The 16,176-nt window shown below is 43.4% G+C and overlaps 1 protein-coding gene across 2 annotated transcripts in view; it reads right to left on the reverse strand.

Moving 5' to 3' along the window:
- The window catches only part of ESPL1 (extra spindle pole bodies like 1, separase), a 548,935-nt gene that overhangs the window by 453,735 nt on the left and 79,024 nt on the right, over positions 1-16,176 (reverse strand). For both annotated transcript variants that reach the window (XM_030198173.1, XM_030198172.1), the window contains exons 5-6: positions 6,069-6,192; positions 5,830-5,966 (exon numbers count right to left, since the gene is read on the reverse strand). In XM_030198173.1, coding sequence (XP_030054033.1) covers positions 5,830-5,966; positions 6,069-6,192 — 261 coding nt within the window. The remainder of the gene's footprint in view (positions 1-5,829; positions 5,967-6,068; positions 6,193-16,176) is intronic.

Genomic DNA, 16,176 nt, shown 5'->3' on the forward strand with positions numbered 1-16,176 from the left:
ATCAAAAGTAGTAGTAAGAAACCACAAGAGCAAACTTATTGGAACCAATTGTTCTCTTTCATCAGTGAAGAAATCTCCAACGACCTGCTCCAGGCCAGGTCCAAAGGCCTTTATTCTATCCTCATCCTTCTTGATCTATCTGCTGCTTTTGACACAGTCGATCACAGCTTACTCCTTGATATGCTATCCTCGCTTGGTTTTCAAGGCTCTGTTCTTTCTTGGTTTTCTTCTTCTCTCTCCAAACGTACTTTTAGCGTATACTCTGGTGGATCCTCCTCCTCCTCTTCTTTCCCGCTGTCAGTTGGTGTACCTCAGGGATCTGTCCTGGGACCTCTACTCTTCTCCATCTATACTTCTTCGCTTGGTACTCTGATCTCATCCCATGGTTTTCAGTATCATCTTTACGCCGATGACTCCCAGATCTACCTCTCTACACCAGAAATCTCAGCAGGAATCCAGGCCAAAGTTTCAGCATGCCTGACATTGCTGCCTGGATGTTTCACCGCCATCTGAAGCTAAACATGACCAAGACTGAGCTTCTTATCTTTCCACCTAAACCGACCTCTCCTCTCCCTCCTTTCTCTATTTCTGTGGATAATACACTCATCCTTCCCGTCTCATCAGCACGTAACCTTGGGGTCATCTGCGACTCCTCCCTCTCCTTCGCTTCACATATTCAACAAACTATTAAAACCTGTCGTTTCTTCCTCTATAACACCACCAAAATTTGCCCTTTCCTTTCTGAGTATGCAACCAGAACCCTCATCCACACTCTTATCACCTCCCGCTTAGACTACTGCAACTTGCTTCTCACAGGTCTCCCATTAAGCCATCTCTCTCCTCTTCAATCTGTTCAAAATTCTGCTGCACGACTAATATTCCGCCAGTGTCGTTATGCTCATATTAGCCCTCTCCTCAAGTCACTTCATTGGCTCCCTATCCATTTCCGCATTCAGTTCATACTCCTCTTACTGACTTACAAATGCATTCACTCTGCAGCTCCTCAATACCTCTCCACTCTTATCTCTCCCTACACTCCTCCCTGGGAACTCCGCTCACTGGGCAAATCTCTCTTATCTGCACCCTTCTTCTCCACCGCTAACTCCAGACTCCGTTCCTTCTATCTTGCTGCACCGTATGCCTGGAATAAACTTCCTGAGCCGGTACGCCAAGCCTCATCTCTGGCCATCTTCAAATCTAGGCTAAAAACCCACCTCTTCGATGTTGCTTTTAACTCCTAAACCTTCAACTGTCCCCTATCCCTGATATGTCCAGTCTGTCCTAACCCTTATCCCTTACTTGTCCTGTCTGTCATAATTAGATTGTAAGCTCTATTGAGCAGGGACAGTCTCTCCATGTTCAAGTGTGAAGCGCTGCGTACGTCCGGTAGCGCTATAGAAATGATAAGTAGTAGTAGTAGTATGGGATTCAGTCAGTGTTATGATATACAAGAACGCCAAGAGAGGTATCTACCATCCATTGAACTGCCTGTTTTGTATAGGCATGTACACACTTAACACCGCAACGTACCCTAGAGCAATGGTTCTCAAAATCTATCCAGGGAGACCACCAGCCATTTGGGTTTTCAGCATATCTAATGATTATGCATGATAGGAGATTTGCCTATAATGGGGGGTAGCAGGCATCCAAATCTCATGCATATTCAATAGCCTGAAAACCCAACTGGCTAGTGGTCCCCCCACACAGGTTTGAGAACCATTGCCCTAGAACTCCAATACAGTACCTACTGGGAGGCACAGATCCAAAAACTAAACAAGCCGGATTGCACAGAACTATACACCAGCAAAATACCTGACCCCGCACATATAAAACGGAGATCCGATGTCTCCAGAGATCCAAGATGGCCAACAGATAGGACGCCGAGAGCACAGCTCCTCAAACAGAGATTGTTTTTCCTATATAAACTAACCGCTGAATTTATCTTTTTCTGTTCGTGGAATGCCAAAGAGAAAGGGGAAATCGAGGGGACCTCTTCCTCCCAAGATAGAAACCCCCTCTCTTCGCCAAACATCTCTCTTGACATTCCTGGCTTCCACTCCGACGGGCGCTTCCGCTGCCGGTGCTGGGGAGAGCACCGGCTTGGAGAGTGATTTTTCACTCAGCCCGGCTGATCCTTTGACTCCTCCGTTCCCGCAGCTGACTGGAGTATTAGTGCCAGAGCAGGGGAAACCTTTGGCTCCGAAGGAGAGGCAGACCCCGGAAGAGGCGCAGGGGGAAATGGAGGAAATCCAGCGTTCTCAGGCAGCAGTGGCGGTCCCGACGCAAGATATTACTGCGCTACAAGCTGAAACAACTCTACTTTTGGCAGGGACACAGCTCCTGATAAGACCGGCCGAAATATCGTCGGAAACTATTTGGACTGCGCTGGAAAGCCTCCATAAGGTCTGTTTATCTTTTATCTCTGTGTCCCTAAATAATGCAACACAAGTTAAAACTATGAAAAGTGAATTAGAAACTCTCTCTACTAAACAATTGAAAATGGATGGAGAGTTGATAAAACTAAGCGAAGTCCAAATTCAGGTAGTAGGTGAAAAATTAATGACTGAGAAAAATTGAAAATTTAGAAAATTCTTTGCGGACTCAAAATTTAAGAATTTTGAATTGTCCTTTGAATGATTTAATATCACCAAAAGATGTTTTTCAAATTTTTGAAAGAGGAGTTTAAGTACTCTGAACAAATGTATTCTCCTGTCCATAAAATTTACTACTTGCCAGTTAAACAAGAAAAATATGATCTAAAGATCAAGTACAGACTTTGGACTTAACTACCTTTCTAGAACAATCCATTGAAGAGGAGAAAAAGATCTACATTAATTGTGAAGTTTGTCTTCCTTCAAGATAAGGAAGCCATATTGAAACGTTATTTTCAGAGAACTAAAATAGATTTTCTAGGAGGGAGAATTCTCATCTTTTCTGATGTATCTAAGTGGACACAAACGCGGATAAAAAAAGTTTCTTGAATTAAGACAAGATGTGACACTATTGCAGGCAAAATTTCAACTGCGTTTTCCGTGTAGATGTGTTGTAATATATAGGGACAAGAAATATATTTTCTATGAGGTTGATCAACTTTCTGAATTTATAAAGGCCAGGAGGCAATCTGGACAATCCTCATAGACAAAGGCTTCAAGATATAAGAGAAGCTAAATTCTTGCTTACTATTTTTTATGTTACCAACTCCTCTTGGTTAATATAGGACATCTTGGATCTTAAATATGGACTAATTAGAGCTATGAGTTATTTTTATGTTTGAAATATGATTTATTGAATGAAAGTGTATCATGTGCTCTGTAATATTTCCTCAAAGATATTTGTCTTTGTAAACCAAATGTTTAAAATAAATAAATAAATAAAAAAAAATAATAATAATAAAACGGAGATCCTCTTAAAATGACTACAGACTAGAAATAGAAAGCAGCAGAAAAAAAATGAACTGGAGATCCCAAGCTGCCACACTCTGCATGTAATGCAATTCTGGAGACAAACAGAAATGCACATTTTCCAAAACAATACTTCCCACCAAAGAATGAGCAGAAAAAGAAAAAAAAGGAGGAGATAAAACAGCAGTTATAGCAACAAAATGTTAAATCTTGCCACCAGGCAAGAAATGTGACCCCAGAGAATGCACACCAGGATAGTGACGTCCTGCCCTAATATATTCAGTGTATCACTTTAAGTTTATTTCATTTTGTAATGCTGGCTTTGTGACATCAAACTGCTACAAATACTGTGTCTGAAAGACTAGATGTAAGGCAGGCATGTCAGGACAAAAAACTCTTGAGCTGTGACCCTGGCACTGTTAACCCAGAGACACACCTGGCCCTATTTTGAGGCATACTGTAACCTTGGGAAAGGACATTTTGCTTATTCAGCCCCAGACAGTGTGGAGCCTCTGGTATAAGGGAATGTCCAAAATAGAAATATACTTGTGGTTTGCCTGCCATTTATAAAACAAAAAAAGTCAATCAGGCATGGACTACTTATGATACTATCACAATTTGAAGGACACTGCTGATAAAATTATGCATAAAAGATGCACCTGCAAAAGGCACAGGGCAGCACTCAAGATCACATCTACATCACAAGAACCAAGATCAACAGAAGATCCCTGCCACCTGCCTGTGTGAAGAGACCACCAGATACCGACAGATTGTATACCTTTGTCCTAAAGTCTGCAATCACTCTGGACTTTAAGCAACTTTGCAGTAGGGCATGTACGTTATTTCTTCTGTCATCTGTTTTAATTTATCATTCTATTTATGTTAGGAACTTAAATTCTAATTTTACCTCTTCACATTTTTATTTATTTTAATCTTTGTAAATAAACCATATTCTACTAGTTACATATGGTCCTTATAGCTTATCCTATATAATAATTCTCACCTGAGGCTGCCTGGGACCGTGGCTTCCATTGGAGGTGGTCTGCTTCATGGAGTAGATCAAAGTGACGTCAGCAGCAAACAGCGACCCAGGCAGGGGGAGGAGTAACAGCCAGGGGGAGGAGTAGGCAGCAGCAAACAGCGACCCAGGCAGGGGGAGGAATAGGGAAACACGCAGAGCGTGTTTCCCTATTCCTCCCCCTGCCTAGGAATCGCACCAGACTGGCTGCCAACCTCCTGAACCATATGCTCACACTAACCGCCCTCAAAAAAACGCCGCCACCCTCCCTCTCCAAGTCCAGATTCGAACTGTCAGGATGAAGAGGGAGGGCGGCGAGACGGCAAGCGAGAGGCTGCGCCGACTGTCCAATGTGGAGGAGGCGGGTGAGGGATCAGAGCGGGGGTCGGGGTCCACTCGCAAGAGGGGGAGGGAAAGACCAGCGGGTCCGACTACAGTGCATCCGTCATCCCCGTTCACTCACAACAAAGCAAGCAAACCTATGAGATGCTGCAGGACGTTTAATAGACAGGAGTGGAAGAGAGCACAGCAAGTCTATGGTAAGCAAGGAAGCCCATTGGTTAATCTCTGTTTCCACTCCCCTACACAGCCCTCATTGGCATACACTCAAACAAGCAAACCTAGGAGCTGCTGCTGCACATTGTTGTTTTAAAATTGTTGATAGACAGTGCCTTAAAACGTCAATGACAAAAGGAGGGGGGGGGGGGAGACAGACAGACCCTGCAACTGGGAGGGAGGGGGAAGGGGGACCCCCCCCCCCTGCAACTGGGAGGCAGGGAGGGGACCCTGCAACTGGGAGACAGACCGGGGGGGGGGGGGGGATGACGACCCTGGCACATACTCTCATTCTTACACACACACTCGCACCCAGTCTCACTCTCTCTCTGTCACACTTGTACATTCACTTTCACTCACTCAAACATACACACTCCCAGGAAAACCTTGCTAGCACCCATTTCCTTTAAAACAGAAACGGGCCTTTTTTACTAGTCAGTAAATAAGAGAGGATTATAAACTCTGGGTCTGTTTTATTTCTGTAGACCCATTTACACATCTTTGTCCTATGCTGACCCCTACTGGTCAGCATGATAGTTTCTCCCTCATAACCACAAAAACTATACCTAGTGGATAAGGTGGATTAAGACAGCCACGTAGGTAATATTGCCACCTGATGGAGCCTAACAGGCCATGCTCTACCTAAGCCCATAAAGGTTTTAACTTTGGCAACTTTATTGGTATGCAGCTAACAGTTTTCTTTTGTAGCAAATATTCAGCACTTAAACTCTTTAAAAAGCATTACCACAATATATTGGGTGCACTGGAAAATCTGAAGCTATATAGATCTAGCTTAAAACCTTAGATATAAGCAACCCTGGAAGGAGACCAGCTTCGACAGTCCTGTTCACCTACCTTGTCAACAGATAGTTGAGGAGCCTCACTGGCCCCAGCCTTGCTTAACCACCTGCAGAGATGAATATTTATGTCATATGCCTCCGAATACAGCTTTAGATGGAAAAGTCCGTAGCCCAGGTTATACACAGAGGAGGCTGCCAAAGGGAAAATAAAGTTAAATACAGCTTAGAAAGAATACACCTCCTCCCCACTGTTTCCCATCTGTACAGAAAATTAAGAGCATCTGGATTGCTAACCTGCAACAGAGAGGTACTCTGCAAGATCTTGCTCTAAAAGGTCCTCAAGAGCATCCAGCATCCTGGCTACTATATCTGTGCATGTCTTTAGCAGCTGTTTCAGGTCAGGCAGTGCCCTTTCATTCTAAAGGAGAAAAATGTAAGTTTGGATAAGAATCTTTATCACAGCAAAACTATCCCTACAATAAGATTAGAATGCTGCACGTTTAAGATTCAGTTCCACAGCATTTAAGTGACTTCTGATCAGACCAAACTCATTTGCTGAGTAAGGGTGCAACAGAGACAACCTCTCCCCTCCACTTTACCAGTATCAGCTTCCCCTCAGCAGTAGGATGGCATCTCCATAGTATGTTACTTGATATTATGACTTGGTTAGCACTTAAAGCTCATACAGGTACTGCTTACACAAGTTACAAAGATGGTGTTACAGCACAGACTTCCAACCAAAGGAGAAGAGGCACTAGAAGCAAAAGGTCAATAATACTTAAAATCCAATAAATATGGCAATATCCAACAACAGACATGTACTGCAACAAATCTGTCAAACTGTCATGCAAGACTTCCATTTGGCAGCTATGCTGAGAGGATGCAATTGTCACACTCTGTGCTTCTCCCCACCCCAAAAAAGATAATCGATACATCTTGGAGTATGGCAGCTCTTAAGAATTAAACCCCTTGATGCCACAATTGCTCAAATCTAAAGCAACTCCAACAATAAAGAAGATGCATGCTAATAAAGGCCCAGAATTAAAGCCTACCGAAGTGAAGCTTCAGCAGCTCCCTCACCAGAGAAAGAAAGTTGGAGGTGCCTGAGGATCTGCAACTTGATGTGGTGTTAGGAGAGTTGAGTTCTGCTAAAGTGGAAAATTGCAGAGAGAGTGTGTATTACAGAGGTGTGCGATACTTCGCTTGGAGGAAAGATTTGCTGCAATCAATGAGAGGTTGGACACCTTGGAGGGCAGGCTCCATGAGGTGGAAGTAGGGCAAAAAGAGGCTTGAGGAGCAATATAACAGAAACTGCTGGAGAATTTGGAGGATTTAAAGAACTGGAGTAGGAGGATCAATTTAAGAATTTTCAGCCTCCTCAAAGGAGTGGAGGAAAATAATGCTTCTCAGTTTCTGAGAAAGGTTCTGGAACATTGCTTCCCGAGTTCTCCAGTACAGCCAGCATATGAGTGAGCAGGCTCATTGGGAGTTACGCTTAAAGTCAGACTTAAATATGCCCCCGAGAGCTTTTATTGTTAAACTGTTGTGGGTTCCAGAGTTTGATCGTGTTCTCCAGTTGTCAAGGCAGCAGAAATCTAAAATTTGAGAACTAGGACATCCAAGTTTCTCCTGATTTGAGTACAGAAGCCATGACACTAAGAAACTTTGACAATATAAACAGTTGTTAGTGGCTAGAGGTCTGCAAGCAGGAATATAGCAGCATGGCTTCACTAGTGGCAGGTCATGCCAGATGACTATGACTGATCTAACAGTTGGACGTGGGAGGGGCGCTAGATGTGGTATACTTGAATTTCAGCAAAGCCTTTGGCACGGTTCCACACAGGAAACTGATAGAGTGCCCTCGATATGGGACCTAGATTGGGTTAAAAATTGGTTGAATGGAAGGAGACAGAGGGTAATGGTAAATGGAGCTTGCTCTGAAGAAAGGGATGTTGTCAGTGGAGTACCGCAGGGATCGGTCCTTGAGCCAGCTCTTTTTAACATCTTTGTGAGCAATATTGCAGAAGGGCTGTCTGGTAAGATTTGTCTCTTTGCAGATGATGCTAAACTCTGCAACAGGGTGGACAACCTGGAGGGTGTGAATATGAGGAAGGACCTAGCAAAGCTGGAAGAATGGACCAATATTTGGCAACTAAAATTTAGTGCTAAAAAAATGCAGGGTCATGCACCTGGGTCGGAAGAACCTGAGGGAACGGTACAGTCTAGGGGGTGAAGTGCTTCAGTGTACGAAGAAAGAGTAGGACTTGGGAGCGATTGTGGCTGATCCAAACAGGTACAAAAAGTGACAGCCAAAGCCAGGATGCTTGGGTGCATAAAAAGAGGGATAACCAGCAGGAAAATTGAGGTGATAGTGCCATTGTATAAGTCTCTGGTGAGGCCCCATTTAGAGTAGTGTGTGCAGTTCTGGAGTCGGTCCAGAGAACGGCTACAAAATTAGTAAGCGGTCTTGAACACAAAAAAAATATAGGGACAGGTTTATGAACTTCAACATGTATACGCTAGAAGAGAGGGAGAAAAGAGTGGAGGAGTGGCCTAGTGGTTAGAGCACTGGTCTTGCAATCCAGAGGTGGCCGGTTCAAATCCCACTGCTGTTCCTTGTGATCTTGGGCAAGTCACTTAACCCTCCATTGTCTCAGGTACACACTTAGATTGTGAGCCCTCCTGGGACAGAGAAATATCAAGTGTACCTGAATAGAACTCACCTTGAGCTACTACTGAAAAAGGTGTGAGCAAAATCTAAATAAATAAATGATAGATGTTTAAATATCTCAAGGGCATTAATATACAGGAAGTGAGCCTTCTTCAACTGAAGGAAAGCTCTGGAACAAGGGGGCATACGATGAAGTTAAGAGGGAATAGACTTAGGAGTAATCTAAGAAAGTATTATTTCACAGAAAGGGTGGTGGAGGCGTGCAATGGCCACCCGGTGGAGGTTGTGGAGTGAAGGACTATGTCAGAATTTAAAAAGGCATGGGATAAGCATGTGGGATCGCTTAGGAAAAGGAAGAGTTAAGGGTTACAGAGAATGGGCAGATCGGATGGGCCAGTCGGCCTTTATCTGTCATCATGTTTCTATAGCATTCAGCAGTTGGCAGTCACAACAGATGGCAAATGCTGCTTTTTCCAATCAGTGGTAGAAATCAAATCTTTTATTACATCTCTGGACTATACATGCCAACAGAATGGCCAACCAGTGTGGGAAAGAGACATTGTTAAAAGAGTGGCTTCTCCACTTAAGTCCATGGTTATGGGAAAGAGTTCGGTGGAGCATCTACTTAAGACTAAGTTTCTTAATATGCATATTCCCCAATCTCTGCGAGAGTCCCAATGGAAAAAGATCTATGGAGGAGTCTCCTATAAGAGTGGCATCAACAAAATATCTAATGATGACAGTACAGCTGGACGAGGGAGAACAGCAGAAAGTGGGGTCATCAGATGAGGATCTGGAGGACTGCTTAGAGGAAGTTTCATCTTAACAGGGTTAACTGACTTCTCCATCAGTTTCGACTACATGAGCAACAGGAGACTATTGTATAGTAGCACTCTGGAATAGCTGTTTATATGATTACATACGAGTGTGCGCTTTGGTGTGAATGAGGGAAAAGAAGATGTCTTAATAATGTAAAGTCTACATACACCAACACATCTTATAAGTGATTGCAGTGAGAGGGGGAGGGAGATTAAAGAAGTGGATACAAAAGGCAGAGTATGCCAAGAAAATACTGTGTACTTGGTGTAATGACTGTTGGCCAGTATAATATTGCTGCTTGGAATATTGAGGGTATAAACCATCCTATTAAAAAGGAAAAGAGTATTAACACATCTAAAAGGACAATAAAGATGGATATTGCTTTGTTCCAAGAACTTGACACCTATAAAAATGAGGAAATTGCAGAGAGGGAATTGGGGGTTTGTACACTTGTCTTCAGGGGGTTCCAAGCATACAGGTTATGCTTCAGAAACACCTCCCTTATGTGCTACTAGATAAAGGGGGGGAGGTGGGAAAATGATCAAGGAAGACTAGTTTGGCTGACAGACTGAAATCGACCAGTGACAGTTCACACTGGTTAACCTCTATGCTCCCAAAGGCATAAGGGGGATTTTCTTTGTGAATACTGAACTAAATTTAAACAAATTATTGCAGCTGGCAATAATGTTCTCCTCTTACAATTTGATATGTCTAGCACATTCGATATGGTTACCCATAATATTCTTTTGAACATCCTAGAATATTTTGGAATTGGAGGAAATGGATTGAACTGGTTTAAAGGCTTCCTAACCGCTAGAAATTACATAGTAACATAGTAGATGACGGCAGAAAAAAACCTGCACGGTCCATCCAGTCTGCCCAACAAGACAACTCATGTGTGCTACTTTTGTGTATACCCTACTTTGATTTGTACCTGTGCTCTTCAGGGCACAGACCGTATAAGTCTGCCCAGCACTAGCCCCGCCTCTCAACCACCAGCCCCGCCTCCCAATGACCGGCTCTGGCACACACCGTATAAGTCTGCCTAGCACTATCCCCGCCTCCCACCACCAGCTCTGGCACAGACCGTATAATTCTGCCCAGCGCTATCCCTGCCTCCCAACCTCCAGTCCCGCCTCCCACCACTGGCTCTGGCACAGACTGTATAAGTCTGCCCAGCACTATCCCCGCCTCCCACTACCGGCTCTGCTATCCAATCTCGGTTAAGCTCCTGAGGATCCTTTCCTTCTGAACAGGATTCCTTTATGTTTATCCCACGCATGTTTGAATTCAGTTACTGTTTTCCTCTCCACCACCTCCCGCGGGAGGGCATTCCAAGCATCCACCACTTTCTCTGTGAAGAAATACTTCCTGACATTTTTCTTGAGTCTGCCCCCCTTCAATCTCATTTCATGTCCTCTCGTTCTACTGCCTTCGTATCTCCGGAAAAGGTTCGTTTGCGGATTAATACCTTTCAAATATTTGAACGTCTGTATCATATCACCCCTGTTTCTCCTTTCCTCCAGGGTATACATGTTCAGGTCAGCAAGTCTCTCCTCATACGTCTTGTTACGCAAATCCCATACCATTCTCGTATCTTTTCTTTGCACCGCTTCGATTCTTTTTACATCCTTAGCAAGATACGGCCTCCAAAACTGAACACAATACTCTAGATGGGGCCTCACCAACGACTTATACAGGGGCATCAACACTCCCTTTCTTCTGCTGGTCACACCTCTCTCTATATAGCCCAACAACCTTCTAGATACAGCCACCGCCTTGTCACACTGTTTCGTCGCCTTCAAATCCTCAGATACTATCACCCCAAGGTCCCTCTCCCCGTCCGTACCTATCAGACTCTCGCCACCTAACACATACGTCTCCCGTGGATTAGTCCCTAAGTGCATCACTTTGCATTTCTTCGCATTGAATTTTAATTGCCAGACCTTAGACCATTGTTCTAGCTTCTTCAGATCCTTTTTCATGTTTTCCACTCCCTCCGGGGTGTCCACTCTGTTACAGATCTTAGTATCATCCGCAAATAGGCAAACTTTACCTTCTAACCCTTCGGCAAGGTCACTCACAAATATATTGAACAGAATCGGCCCCAGCACCGATCCCTGAGGCACTCCACTACTCACCTTTCCCTCCTCCGAGCTAACTCCATTCACCACCACCCTCTGGCGTCTGTCCATCAACCAGTTCCTAATCCAGTTCACCACTTTAGGTCCTATCTTCAGCCCATCCAGTTTATTTAAAAGCCTCCTGTGTGGAACCGTGTCAAAAGCTTTGCTGAAATCTAAGTAGATTACGTCCATAGCTCGTCCCTGATTCAATTCTCCTGTCACCCAATCAAAAAACTCAATGAGATTCGTTTGGCACGATTTCCCTTTGGTAAAACCATGTTGTCTCGGATCTTGCAACTTATTGGCTTCCAGGAAATTCACTATCCTTTCCTTCAGCATCGCTTCCATTACTTTTCTAATAACCGAAGTGAAGCTTACCGGCCTGTAGTTTCCAGCTACTTCCCTATCACCACTTTTGTGAAGAGGGACCACCTCCGCCATTCTCCAATCCCTCGGAACATCTCCCGTCTCCAAGGATTTTTTAAACAAATCTTTAAGAGGACCCGCCAGAATCTCTCTGAGCTCCCTTAATATCCTGGGGTGGATCCCGTCCGGTCCCATGGCTTTGTCCACCTTTAGCTTTACAAGTTGTTGATACACACTCTCTTCTGTAAATGATGCTGTATCCACTCCATTTTCATTTGTACTTTTTCCAGTCCATCGCGGTCCTGCTCCAGGATTTTCTTCTGTGAAAAAAGAACAAAAGTATCTATTTAGCAAATTTGCTTTTTCTTCATCACTATCTACATAGCGGTTCGCAGTATCTTTTAGTCTCACACCTTTTTAGTCATTCTCCTTTCACTAATATACCTGAAGAAATTTTTGTCACCCCTCCTTACATTTCTAGCCATTTGTTCTTCCGCTTGCGCTTTCGCCAGACGTCTCTCTCTCTTGGCTTCTTTCAGTTTCCTCCAGTATTCCTTCCCGTGTTCCTGTTCTTGAGTTTTTGTGTTTTTCTGGAACGCCAACTCTTTAGCCTTTATTTTCTCAGCCACTTGTTTGGAGAACCATATCGGTTTCCTTTTTCTCTTGCTTATATTTACTTTCCTTACATAAAGGTTCGTGGCCCTATTTATAGCTTCTTTCAGCCTGGACCACTGTCCTTCCACTTCTTGTACTTCCTCCCAGCCCATCAGCTCCTTCCTCTGGTATTCCCCCATTTTAGTAAAGTCAGCACGCTTGAAATCCAGGACTGAGTTTTGAGTGGCTGTCCTCCACTACAGCAGTCATATCAAACCAAACCGTTTGATGGTCACCCACTCGGACATTTGACACGTTATCCCCATTTGTGAGCACCAGATCCAGCGTCGCTCCCTCCCTTGTGGGTTCCGTCACCATTTGCTGAGCAACACACTTTGGAAAGCATCCACGATCTGTCTACTTCTCTCCGATTCCGCCGATGGAACCTTCCAATCTACATCCGGCAGATTTAAATCTCCCAGCAACAGCACCTCCCTCTTCTTTCCTAACTTTTGAATATCTGCTATCAGATCCCTATCTAGTTCCTCCAGATGTGTCGGGGGTCCGTAGACAACACCTACATGGACTGAGGTTCTATCATCTCTTTTTAAGGTGATCCATATCGCTTCTTTTCCCCAGGTCCCTGTCATTTCAGTCGCCGTGATATCATTTCTCACATACAGAGCTACTCCTCCACCTTTACGACCCTCTCTATCCTTCCTAAATAGATTATAGCCTGGTATGTTTGCATCCCATTCATGGGAACCATTTAGCCACGTCTCTGTGATTGCAACAATGTCTAAGTCTGCCTCCACCATCAGGGCTTGAAGGTCATGATCTTTATTGCTTAGACTGCGAGCATTTATGGTCATTGCATTCCATCTACATTTCCTGGTATGTGTTTTAACATTAGTGATTTGGGGGTGTCTTAACCCTTTGGGCACCTTCCTATCTTTTTGTTCCACCTTCATTCCTTTTTCTTCTGCATCCATTCTATTTTCAGGAATATCACAGTGCTGTAATGGTGCAAAAGAATTCTGTAGGGGCAACACTTGTGAGGGCGGATGCTTGTGTGTCACATAACGAACTCTGCCTGAGCCTACTGTGAACCATCTATTTTTAGGTGGTTTTATCCTTTGAGGCAGTGGTGTGAATACGGTTTGATTCTGAGCAGTATGATTTTGTGGAGTCTTTGAAGCTGCTTTAAGTGCATCCAATTCCTCCTTTAGTTTACTAAGCTCCTGTTTTAAACTAGCGAGCTGATGACATATAGGACATGCTTTTAGTGTCCAGATGATTGGCCTTGAAATTAAAGCACCACAATTATTACAGAGAATAAGAGTCATGCTGATTTATTTGGTATGAATAGGTATGCTATGATGGGGTTAAGAGTATGCAAGATTTACTTTACTCTTAAGCCACACAGGCAGAGAGATTTGTATTTGGGTGGAGTTAATTTGTGATAACTACTACTACTACTACTACTATTTAGCATTTCTATAGCGCTACAAGGTGTATTTAGGAAAGCTATTTAGGAAGTGGAAGTCTTGGGGTGGGTGGGATGAGGGGCAAGGTGGGGGGGTTAAAATTTAAAACGTGTGGAATGTGTTTGTTGTAAAACCTCTCTCTAGAACTGTATTAAGCCACTTATTTACACAGCTGGTTAGGATAAGGGGAAGACAAAGTTACAAAATGCACCAGAAATGTTCAAAAGCACAGTTTTAGAGTAGGAAATTCCAGGAAGAAAGCCAGCACAAAAAAGTCTTATCTGAGTGAGTTTCCTTGAGGCAGGAGACAAGTGAGGCCCTTGAAGCTGCCCAGCTCTGAACAGAAACTAGCCCCTCCTAATCGTTTTAGATTGTCTGCAGAAAGCCAGGTGGGATGAGGATGGGGGATGGGAGACAGTTCAGTACAATTATAGTCAAGGAAAGAGAGTTTTAATACTATCTGGCAGTTTTGAAATTGGGTATCAAATTCTATTATATCTGCTCCATGGAAACCCGAATGTGGAGTGCCTTAGGGATTGCCCCTTTCACCGACTCTCTTCAACTTGATGACACCCTGGTAAAATCATTATCCAGTCAAGGTCTTAATCCCTACATCTATGCTGATGTCACGATAAATATCCCGTTCAGAAAAGATGTAACAGAAATCACAAAGGAAATCAATCTCAGCTTCCAAATAATGAATTCATGGGCTGATGCATACCAACTGAAGCTAAACGCTGAAAAGACTCGTCTTATCCTTTCATTGAGGCAGCCTGGACAGAGAAATCATATTAATTTGCTAATTCTGTTTAAGTTTGGTTCAGTCCTGAAAGTGGTAGAATGCCATCTGGGTTTAATTACTCAAATGTCTAGCTTTTGCTAGACTAGAGGTTAGAAAGGTCAGTGAGAAATAAAACTTTCTTTGTCCCTTTTGAGTGATGGATTGTTCATAATAATAAACCACATCTGGATGCCATTTTAAGCAAGGCATACTGGACAGTCTCGAGGGGATCAGCAAGCAGGCAGTTTTAAAAGATTAGGCTAAATGCTGTTTAGAGATGCTTGATAATTTAGATTTTGTCTTATAAGGAATTCTGATTTCTGCTTATTTTAAAATATGTTTTATTCTGTTTACTTAATAAGTTCTATTTCTCTATGTAGAATATCTTTTCAATTCAGTGTTTACATTGTTTGACTTTTCAAGTGAGATTTGTCTGCAGTTTAAGAGGTCATCTGGTTTCAATTATCCACAGTCCTAGCTAGTTCTGTGTATGAAGTAAAAGGTGAAAGAGGTCAGGAAAAGTCAACTCTCTTCCTTGATGGATTATAGCTAAGTGTAGGACTGGCCCCTTAATGAATGCCAGAGTCCAGTTTAGCATTTTAAGTTAAGAAGTTAACTGGGAATCTGAGAATTTAATAATAATAAAATGCAGGAGATAGGTGCCACATTGTCTAGTTTGAGAGGCCCCAGGTCATAGGTCAGTTTAGGAAATATCTGAAACCTATGTAACTGATATTTTGAGTAAATTTTTTAGAGATAATTAGTTCAAGACAGGGTAATCAATCTATTCCTTACCATCTGGTGAGAAAGGGGGGCTAGAGGGGTTTAGGACCCTATATAAATGAGAACAGAAGCAGCTTACGTTAGAGACAGGAGAGCCAAGACACAGAGAAACGAGAGAGAGAGAGACAGACACAGAGACACAAGACACAGAGCTGAAGAGAAGGAGAGAGCTAGCGCTGATGTCCTACTTTGTTTGCTGGCAAATAAAGAAGACTTCTCTCTTATTCTGGTGTGTGGTGTTTCACTCCTGAAGTACCACAGATTCTGCTAACAATAGTGGTAATTCCTGCATCAATTCCTGGTGTCAGAAGTGGGATACGAATCCTGCATCAATTTCTGATGCCCAACGTGGGGCTCCAGAAGAACTGACTGAGGAACACTGGCCGGGTATGTATTTTGTATTCTGTATTGTAATCCTAGGAAACTGTAATCAGCCCCTCAAAAGTTGAGGGAAGGGGAGTCTGATCAACTCTCAGCGAAGGCCTTAGTACCTTCTAGTCTAGTGGGGACTAGCAGGGAAACCGTCAGAGCTTATCTGTATCTGAACAATCTGAAATTGTTGGGTGGGATTTTTTGTACAGTGTGTGTGATGTATGAATGTTAATTGAGTGTGGACTTCTTATAGCTGCGGTTCCAGTTAACGCGAGTTCAACTGGCCAGCTACGGAAGGAAGCGATTGTTTGTCTACCTTGTGTCTCGGGACGTGTGGACCCCTTACCAGATTGTATGCTTAAGAATTTTAAGAAAGGATTTTTAGTTAATGATTATGGACAGA

This window comes from Microcaecilia unicolor, chromosome 3, assembly GCF_901765095.1.
Source record: "Microcaecilia unicolor chromosome 3, aMicUni1.1, whole genome shotgun sequence".
Classification (NCBI taxonomy): domain Eukaryota; kingdom Metazoa; phylum Chordata; class Amphibia; order Gymnophiona; family Siphonopidae; genus Microcaecilia; species Microcaecilia unicolor.